The sequence below is a fragment of the Wasmannia auropunctata genome, unplaced genomic scaffold (assembly GCF_000956235.1).
Source record: "Wasmannia auropunctata unplaced genomic scaffold, wasmannia.A_1.0 LD336026.1, whole genome shotgun sequence".
NCBI lineage: Eukaryota > Metazoa > Arthropoda > Insecta > Hymenoptera > Formicidae > Wasmannia > Wasmannia auropunctata.
The window spans coordinates 680,648-691,359 of record NW_012026864.1 but is presented as its reverse complement, the minus strand read 5'-3'; the positions used below and the strand labels follow the sequence as shown (position 1 = coordinate 691,359).

At 36.1% G+C, this 10,712-nt stretch overlaps 1 protein-coding gene across 2 annotated transcripts; it reads left to right on the top strand.

Moving 5' to 3' along the window:
- The first annotated feature begins 3,044 nt into the window (after positions 1-3,044).
- LOC105452682 (mitochondrial genome maintenance exonuclease 1-like) lies at positions 3,045-6,537 on the top strand. 2 transcript variants are annotated; one of them, XM_011694020.1, is made up of 6 exons: positions 3,045-3,271; positions 3,575-3,699; positions 3,793-4,452; positions 4,536-4,743; positions 5,564-5,696; positions 5,937-6,537. In XM_011694020.1, the coding sequence occupies exons 2-6, from the start codon at positions 3,651-3,653 to the stop codon at positions 6,117-6,119; spliced, it is 1,233 nt and encodes a 410-aa protein (XP_011692322.1). In that variant the 5' UTR covers positions 3,045-3,271; positions 3,575-3,650; the 3' UTR covers positions 6,120-6,537. The 2 variants fall into 2 exon arrangements, with proteins under 2 accessions (XP_011692322.1, XP_011692321.1); XM_011694019.1 differs by having other exon boundaries at positions 3,575-4,452; positions 5,937-6,120; positions 6,187-6,537.
- The last annotated feature ends 4,175 nt before the right edge of the window (positions 6,538-10,712 follow it).

Genomic DNA, 10,712 nt, shown 5'->3' with positions numbered 1-10,712 from the left:
CCAAGGAGGAGCAGTCGTTATTCTCGAGAGATGAAATGTTTGGATTAACTGCATAATTCAAGTACGATGTAGAATTAACAGGTTTCTCGTAGAACTTCTCTTGGATTGAATTAGAAGGGTTGAGAATTGCAAATGAGATACCTACCTAAGATCGATTGGACGATGTAATTATTGACATGTCACATCTATCTTCTATTAATTTGTAAGCGCTGAATTCTTTCAACAGAATAAACTAAGAACTTTCGCGCAAGTTGAGTTGATTGAACAATTTTTATCGCATTAAGAGTACACATTCAATCTTGCTATTTTTTAAACTGAAACTTTCGGTAAGCTCAACCATTTTTATCGCATTAAAGGTACATGTAATCTCGTCACTTTTTAAAATTGAAATCTCGTAAATCCTTGGACTTTCAAAGTGATTATCTCAAGGTAGAGCCAGGGCACTTTACCCGGTCAAATCCCTTTATTCCGTCATTATGGATAGGATTATAATTCGAAAGGACAATGGGTTACTCAACCCAGAATTAGTTAACTTGAACTCGAGCCGAACTCGATACAATTAATCCTCATGAATGTGGAAAGAGAGATATCGCATGACATCGCTGATATACCTCCTATTATATCTTTGGCGTATCTACTATATACAATATTATATACGTATTACGTAAATGTAATTTTCCTGCTTTAAATATACGTAATAATGTGTGATCCATTGGTACTCATTTCGATTCATTGATTGCAACAACGTGCTTTTTCTGTTACACATACGCTTTTTCTGTATACATCTTAAATTTCATACATGACGAAACTTTCACTGTTGCACGGCTCTGCGACGATGGTTTTCAGTTGCAGCATTACGTAAAAACGTGCATGGAGACATTTTTTCGTCCAGTTCACCTCTTGCTGCAGTTCCTTTCTGTAACAACCTATCGTATGTCCCGTGATTGACGAAACAGAAAGAAGAGAAAAAATACAAACAGCAAAAATAGTAAATAAATGAAAAAATCTGAATAAAATTTAGAATCGATTTTTATCTCTTTTTTCAGAGATTCTTAAAAAATTTGCCTATAAAAATAATACGAATAATATACGAGTATTTTAATTGTGTGGCTCTTTTAACGTGTCGTATAATTATTCGAAATATACGGCAAAAAATCCTGTTTACAACTAAATGGCGAAAAAAAGGATTAATTTCTAAATAAACGGCGCCATATATCACTGTCCGCTGCAAGCGTTATCTTCCTGTTACTTCGACGCCACTCGGGATAATCGCCGTTTTACAAATGGTCTGCCATGAACTCGATTCGACAGCAGGCCGTTATTAAATTAACAGAAAAATCCTCGTTAATCATGGGAAAGAGGGCAGGAGGTACACCCTCGAGCCTTCGAAAGGGCCATAAGTCCGGTAAGGTCTTACGTCAGCGCGCAGCCGATAGGCTCACAATCAGCGGTATCGGGGCACGTCAAACAATAAAGCACGTCATATCGTTAATTTTCTGCGCGAGGGGGGGAAAGGGAGAAAGTTCTACCGCATCAAAGGTCGCCCGTGAACGATTGTTGCGTAAGCCCGCAATGAGGGGCAGGGGGTTGCACCAGGCATACCCCGCCTGACCAATGCTGGCTAGGCGAGAAATCGCGGTGATCGGACTTGCAATGTATGTAACTATGACTACCACGATACCGGATATAAGCGCTACATCCTTTGTTCACACTGTGCCACCCCCCGTCTTTTTCTATATGTTCCAGAACTTATGTAGTATCGACTAATTAGTTTCGCCATGATCTAAATGATGAAATATATGTATTTTACGAATGCATTTCTTAAAACCGAATCAATAAGGATTTCTAAATACATAACTACTATACATACAGAACGAGAATATTTTTTACTAAAAAAGTTCTAGGATATGCTTTACATATATACTTGACGAATAAAAAAAATGGCATTTTATTTTCTGCAAAAGGCTCACAATGCTCGCATTCCTTTTTATCTATATAAATTTTTATTTAAAATATTTTAATGATAATTGTGTATACCTATCATGAATCGCATATGATAAAGATAAACATCGATTTTTCTTTAGAGAGTACGAACGTCGAAATCGATAAAGAGCGGCGTAAAAATGATACTTCTTTTAATAGTACGCAATTCGAGGCAATGAAATAAAACGTACGATCAAACGGCTGCTTCAGGCTCAGCTTTGCGGATTCTTATTGCGAAATGCGCTCGTAATACCGCGATCGCGCGAATGCCGATAACGCGAAAATATGTCGGCGATAATATAAGAGCGATGGCTGATAGTATATCAATGCATCTTATTACTATCCCGCCACAGTAGTGCAAAATTAGATTTAATTGTTGGATATAAAACGGCCTCAATGATCGTATAAGATTGTACAAAGTCTGGAATTTTTCATTCAGTAAAATTGTTCGCGGATGTATGATTTGTACATAGTTAGCGTAACTGACGCAATATTCTACAGGTATTTATCTATATGCTTGCAACGTACGCATATAATACATATATATTTCATATACGTTCACGTACGTATATACATTGCGTTAAAGCGCACTGGTAATTATAATTAGCAATTCTAAAATGATAAAAAAATTAAAATGTAAAATTATGTTAATTACATATAGATTTAATAATTATTAAAGTAATATATATTATCATTAAAATTAATATTTCCTGATTATTAAATATATTAACTGTATTATAATAGTAAAAAATAATAATAATATACTGCAGCAATACTATTCATTTCCTATTCAATTAGTATTTAAATATTTAATCAAGATTTAATATGATATGTTACATAAATAAAATTACGAAAATTCTGTTATAATAATTTCTTCATAATTAAAAACTTGAAAATTTTTTATGACATAATAATAATAATTAAAAAATTACAATTGATTACCCGACAGATATTATCATTGTGACATTTATACCAAATATCGATAACGAAATAATGTGGAAAAATTATACACGATTCATTTGTAGATGGCAGTAAAATGCTTTTGGTTAAGTTGGGTTAAGTTTATCACATGATAACATAACCTCTCTTTAGTGTTTTGAAGTTGTGTAGTGTATAGAGCAGATTATATATTTTTATATAATTAAAGGGTCAAATAAAAATTAATTTTAGTGGATTTCTAAAGATATTATTTGAGATTATATATAATTTTTATTTTTATATCTAGCTCTTTTATAATAATTGTTTCCTGGACTACAAAATCAGCTAAAGACAAAAGGCTCTTTTCCCGGTAAGTTTTGTTTAGATTTTATTAATTTTATTTAACTCTATCGCAATCGAAAAGTATAAATATATTTATGTAAAATATTTTGACAACTAAAAATTACAACAGAAAAATTTAAATTTTTTTACCTGTAGTATCTCTCTATGTAAAATTATTTAATATGATATATAATGTACATAATTACTGATTTATCAGACATCAATATCTCTTTATATTTCAAAATGAAACATTAGACGTTTTTCAATATTCTAAGAAAAAACAGAATATTATTGCTTATTCATAGTGTATTATTTAATTATTTATTAATAGAGCTATCAGAGGATCAAGTATATGTAAGGCAAGAAATAAGCAGCTATATATTTTAAATATCCACAACACTACAATTATGTTGGTTACTTCGAAATATGTTTCATATATATCTCCTAGTATACAAGGTATATGTCAGCCGTTCATTAAAAGATACTCTTCAAAGTCTGACAGAATTAAAAGGTTGATGAAAGAACATAATTCACTATTTGGTCCGTTAGTTGAAACAAGAGCCCAAAAGAAGAAAAGACTAAAATTAGAGAAAAAAGGAAAGATACTCCCTCAAAAGCCGAATATGGTAGATACAGAAAAGTTCTGGATTATGGAGAAAACTCGCCAAAAACTCACAAAGATTATTTTCACTGAGCCACAAAACGAGTCATCAAATGATAAAGATTATAGTTCTGTGAAAAACTTTAGCGAGATGGAAGTTCAAAGCTCAACTGATCAACCTACAGAAACTCTTTTTCATTCTGAATCCAATCAAGTTGCCAAAGAAATAGAACTTGGGTTTACTAACACAACATCTGATTTGTCAACAAAAAATAGTAATAACGAAGTTGCATTGCCCAACTCAAATGTATCTGATAATGAAGACGCAACCACAAAACACATATCTTCTAAGTTTGAAGGACTGCCTGACATTATTATAAAGAACTTGCTATCTTTTCCAATTACGAGCAGCAAGCAAGAATTGCCCATGCAACCAACAGAAATATTATCTGTATCTGGGAGAGATGATCTAGAGACAATGAAATTTCCTAGTGTAACTAAGATTCTTTCGCAAACCATGTCACCAGAGTCAAAGTTAGCTTTAGAGGCATGGAAGGAGAGAATGATAAAGAAACTCGGGCAAGAAGGATTTGAAACGCATCAGAAAGGTATTTGATAAGTTGTTTCACGAAAAAGAGGAATTTTAATTTTTATATATGATAAGCTTAATAAATCTATTTGCTCCTGGCAGCATTGCTAGAAGATGGAGCATCTTTTCATTCGTGCATAGCACACAACCTGCTCGGAAAAGAGTATGAAGTGCCATCAAGAATCGAACCGGTTTTTCAGAGCATTCGATGCGTCTTAGGGGATGTGCACGACGTGAAAGCGATCGAAACACATGTAGCTCATATGAAATTGCGTTACAAAGGCGTAGTCGACTGCATAGCCTCTTATAGGTAAAACAGAAGTTTTGCTTTGCCATCGTCAGAAAACTCTATTTCTAATCGAAACAGGCAAGAGGTCACTGCCTGGTTTCTAATCAGCTCTTTATTTTATATTTTTTATTGTAAAATATGTGTATATGCTCTAAATATGGCTAATATAAACTGATTTAACCAACTACTCTATATTATTCAAGTAAATGATAATTTTAGATTGAATTCTTAATATTTACAGTTTATTTATTAAATAAAAAAAATTATACTTTTATGAAAAATTGAAATTATCTTTTTTTAAAGATCGATTTAAATATCAGAGATATAAATTTTGAAGATGTTTTCTCGAATATTCAAAGGATAAAGCTGAAAATACTCATTCATTATAAATACTTATTCATTATAAATATTTTTTATAAATAATATCCATGATATTTTTCAATACTTTTCTCTTTGGTACATTTTTAATTTGTTTTTAATAAACAGATTTTTGAGAATATGGTATTTATAACTTATTTTACGTAAAAGTTTTGTTTGAAATAATATCCCGAATCTTGACATTATTTGATTTTCTCAAATATAGTCGACGTCTAGTAAATTTATTATTTTTATATACTATAATTTTTCAGATTTTATTAATTGGCCTGATTTCTCTGTTAATCCATATTCACAGAAATAGAGTTTCCTGAAATTTGTTATATATACTTTGTACAATACATGTAGGATTTTAAATTATAACAATTTTTATTTTCACGTTTTCCAATGATAAAATTTAAAATCATATATATATATGTATGTATGTATATACAAAATAGTCTCACATGTACATACTAACCCGCAGGGATGAAAAATACTTAATCGATTGGAAAAAATCAGATAGAAAAAAATTGAACTTGAAGGAAACGTATGACGCGCCTGTACAACTCGCCGCTTACATTGGAGCTATCAATGCCTCTAATCTGTATCCCTTTGTGGTAAATATCCCGTCACAATAAAAATCTCACTTAAAAATGATAGTCAAAAACGTTTTTTATTTTATGGAAATTAATTCGTTTTCAAGTATTGTCACTTTATTTACTATATTTGTTCGTCAAGTGCTTCGCGTAATAAAGATAGTTGCTTTCTTTTTTTATTAATGTTACTTTCTAAAGATATAATTGAACAGACAGCAGAGCCACTTTTCTAAGACAGTCGTGTTCCTCGTGTTTCTTCAGATAAAACGAGGATTACTCGTGATTGCCTACACGTGCGGCACACCGGCAACAATCCACGAAGTGTCCAACAACACGCTGCAGCAATACTGGACAGCGTGGCTGCGCCGCCTGCAAAAGTACCACGTGGAAACGGCGACGGGCGGCGATGACAACGGGAACATTCATACCCCAATAAAGCATTAATGTACCATGTCGCATATATTCATTAAAACTTTCCCGCACAAAAGCCAATTAAATCCTTATCCGTCAGCCACAGGTAACTCCCGGCAGGAGTCGGGCGGGAGAAGTTTTTAATTCCATCCTTTGCGCGTCAGAAGTTGCAATAATCTATAGTCTTCGGGGAGTAGTTGGGAAAGCCCTCTCCGTAGGAAACCGAGAGGACGCGGGGATACACAGCAAGAGAGGAAAAGGGACCGCGCCGATACGCCGACTTATTAAGCCCTGCGGTCGGCTCGGCATTTATGATTTATGACAAACCTATGCGCGCATTTTCCGCGCAACGCTACGGGGTAGCGGGGGTTATTAAGAAAATACGCGACGGACGCACTGTAATTTGCAGAATACATTTACGCTGTTATTAAAAGTATTGCAATTTATAAAAGCTTGTATTTTTTCAAAGTTCGTGAAACCTCAGAAGATTAATGTTCCCCGATCGAGCTCGGAGAAGTTTAACGATTAAAGCTTTTTCCGACGAAGGAGATATTGTCTTTTTTTAAAAAAAGTTCGCAGATTCGACGTAAACATATTAATTTTTTATGCTATTGTTGCATCGCTCCAATCCAAGTTAACTAAGAAGTTAACTTTTCCATTTTGGACCTTGATTTCATGATAGTTTTATGCTCAATTTTGATATTTATTATTGAGTTGTTTGTCGAGAACTTATCTCGCTTCCAAACAGACTTTTGATTTCGCGAGCACTAGCGTCGCAGGTGAAGAATAGTGTAACACTAAGAACGTAATGAGCAGGCCGGAAAAACGCGGTCACCATCCCGGTCGTCGAGTTAACATACAGCAATTATAACTTTCGCCAGCAGGGCGGAGGAGGTCTGAAGGGGGCACTACGTTACGCGGCACCCCGTTACAGAGCCCTATAAACATTGCGACCAACCCTTCGTGCGCCCTTGGGGATCGTAAACTAATGGTGAAGCGGTGTAGCAGAATTATATCGTTCGTTGTTTCCGCATACCTGGATCACACATAGAGATCGGGCGTATATCGCGCTAGGATATCAGATATTACGCATCCTGTACGTCCAAACGGTCTGTGACATATGTGGCAGTATCAATTTGCAATAATATTGTTGTCATAATGGTACGTTAGCTTGAATTTTCACATTTTCGTTTTATTCTTTTTTTTCACCTATTTCCTGTTTGCAAAAATACTGTGTGCTGTGAGACGTTCATCACTTCTTGCTGCATTTTTTTCGGATATTAATATAAATTTAGAACCTTTTATAAATTCATATTAGCTTTTAAATAAATAAGGAAATAAAATTGAAAGATAATAGAGTATTATAATAGAGTAAATATTTTTTGCTTTTGATATTAAAATTCAACTTCTTTACTATATTACGTTATAATAAACTAAAAATTTAAAATGTTTAAAAAGCTGCTTATAATTACGATGACAAAAGAAATCATAAAAATTTTAAAAAGTCCTTAAAAAATTGTATTTAATGAAAAAAATATACTTACTGGAATGTCAACTCATTATTTCACTCGAGAATTTCTTTTTCTTTTAAAATTGTTTATTTCCTGTGTTATCTTTTATTCCGCTAATAATACTTTCATACGCTTTCCACGATATTCAGCTTTACAAGCCCCTGCAAGCGGGGTACTGTTTTACATCAAAGAAATTTTTTATTAAAATGCAAAGCAGCTACACAAAGCAGTTACTGATCTTTGTTTTTCGTGAAGCAGATATCATTATGGAACAAATGCAACATGTTGACGTACCGATAAATAGAAAAATGAGAGAGAGAGAGAGAGAGAGACTTATGACTTATTTTGTCTGCTCGTACTGCTTTCACAATAGCTATAATTAAAAATCCTTTGAAGAAATTAATTCACTGATATATTATCAACTCGATTCAGTACATTTCTGTTAATTAGAAAATATTGAAAAGATCATTTTGAGTGAGCGGATATTGCTAGGAAAATTCAGTGATGATGCAGACGCAAACGAGAGATAATCGTGAGATAATCACAAAGTATACCACGGTAAACCTGACAACGTTGATTCAGTGCAAGCATCGTTACTTATGATGCATTTCTTTCATTTCCTTGCCAGGAGGATTCCAGATCAGAAGAACGAGGACCTACTGTACCGCAATCCGTTTTACGTAATACAACGCTAACGTTGCAAAGTGATATTTAGTGCGGGTCGCGGATTTATCCGTCGAGAATTCCGTCCGTTTGCGCGTAAGTACATCCCCCGGCGTCCTGCCGACATCCTGAGAGCAAAGACAACCATATTTCCGGATTAGATATTTAGCGAGCGCCCAGTCCCCAGATGAATCTAAATCTCACGGCTAAGCCCCGCTAATCCTCCCCGTAACAGCGGCATATTTTCATCGGCCGGTCGATTCCCCCCTTTGAACGCGAAGAGTTATGAAAACGATAACTTTAACTCGTCGGACGAACCCTCGCTCCCTCCCCGCCTTTGTCCCCCTACGGACGCGCAAGATCGGAGAAAACTCGGGGAAAATGTGCCGCTGGAACTATTGAGCTCGCAATTTATCGAAGACCTTCCAAGCAGGATGCCCTCCAAGCGATTTCTTATATTGCTCGTCTTTAATGCAGCGACGAATGGCAGCGGATTTTTATTAAGTCCACACCACGATCCGATAAACCTCCAGCAATTTCTCATTCTACTATAAATATTGTGCGAAAGCTTTCAATAATTCTTAATTATATTTTCAATTCCGAGATATGTTTTCGAAGCCGCAGAATAATTGCAAATACTAAATTCGAAATGCGATATCTTGATAAAGACACATTTAATACGAAAGCTGAGACTTTTAACAATTTCTTAATGTAAAAATTAATGATTATTTTAAATGTGTGATATTAAAAAAGGGTAAAAGAATAATAATCTTAATAATTTTTATTAATGAAAATATTTTATGCGTTATATAAAGTGTATTAAAATATATGCGGCGTACTCTTGATAATTGTGCTTTTTATCTCTTTAAAGCTTTATACATATGCAATACTTTTTCCTGGAATTGTAAAACATTTTCACGCCAGACTGCGCTATCGGGAGCAATCGCGAAATTGTTCTCCATGATAGAACCGTCGGCGTATTTCTCCTATTAATAGCCGGTCGAGTACGCCGCTCAAAACTTTTCGTCTCGACGCGTAACAGTCCCCGGGAGCGTAAGCGCGTCTGCAAGAGATCGCAATAGAGCTCGGCTGAAGTCATCAACGGGCAAACTGGAGCACGTCCGAAATTACGAAGTTTTCATCGTCCTGCCAACGTCGAGAAATCTCTCGACGTCAATATCCTTCAGAGAAGTTCGGACCGGGGTAGGGGTAGGGTCCGCGTCGAGACTCTTCCGACTGACGCCACGCCGAGTGGCGAGTGCCTTCCAACGGCGAAAAGTTTATAAATACGATGGATGGGGGGGGGAGGGGGGTCGACGTTCCGACGGAAAATCGACGAGCACGAAGACCGATGATAAAGGCAGAAGCGTCCATCCGTCCGAGGAGGAGTCTCGCTTGCCCGAATTAATCCTCCTCGGGCGCGCGGCGCGGCGCGACGCGACGCGACGCGACGCGACGCGCGGCGCTTCATCGTGCATGAATTATCGATCGCCACCGCGCGCGCAACGGTCACGCTACATTTGCCTTCCAATAATAATTAATAATCAAGCGAAGCGAAGCGCGCCAGGGCCAACTTACAAAGGACCGGATTACACGCGAGACGGGAAAACGACCATGCTGGTGTCAGTGGATCTCTCTGAGCGTTAGAGGATGCACCCCGCGCGTCTTTACGCCGTAACTTCGGCGAACCTGACTCCCTGCATACTGCGGTAACTGAATCGATAAGTAATTGTTTACCAATAAGGGGAATCTGTATTTTTTGGGAAGCTTGTGAAGTAATGCAACGTCGATACATGATATATAAAATTATAAATATATATGGATAATTTTTTGGAAATAAATATATAATATTCATTTGCTTCTTTATTATTTTAATATCATCAGTTATAAATTGTTTATAATATATATTAGCCCTTTCAACCATTTCGTCTTTTAACTTTGAAAGGTGTATTTATTTTACTATAGGGTAAAAAGCGCCCTTCGCGGTAAAATTAAGTAAAATAAAGTGCCTTTACGTTGTTACACGTACTAACAAGAGCAATTTTGTCGCTTCTACAAAATGATCGTCGTTTCGTAAACACTGCGTCGGGCGGCTTATGCACTTATAGTGCACATTTCGCAACGCGGTTTCTCCTTGGGGGACTTGCTCAGGTAGCACACCTGTGGCCAATTAGCGAGCGCGCATTAAAAGCTGTTCAAACTGCGTTCTGAAACGAAACGTCGTGTAATTGTGTCCCGTTATTGTTGGCCCGCGCCCAGACCGCGTGTGCGTAATAATGCGGCATCTTGCCGTCGCCGAAATCAATAAGGCACGCGGATAAAACATTCGCGGGATACAGCGGGAAGGAATCTGCTAGGTTTCATCCGCGATGGTGGCGAGTGCTCTTAATGAAATTAGTTTCATTTAACAGCCGCAATATATAATTTCACGAGATCCTCAAGTTCTTTATAC

Bases quoted from the DNA above. Each gene is read 5' to 3' on its own strand.
- LOC105452682 (XM_011694019.1), top strand. From the start codon at position 3,651: ATGTTGGTTACTTCGAAATATGTTTCATATATATCTCCTAGTATACAA. The intron at 4,453-4,535 runs GTATTTGATAAG...TGCTCCTGGCAG, and splicing joins ATTTGAAACGCATCAGAAAG to CATTGCTAGAAGATGGAGCA. The intron at 4,744-5,563 runs GTAAAACAGAAG...ACTAACCCGCAG, and splicing joins GACTGCATAGCCTCTTATAG to GGATGAAAAATACTTAATCG.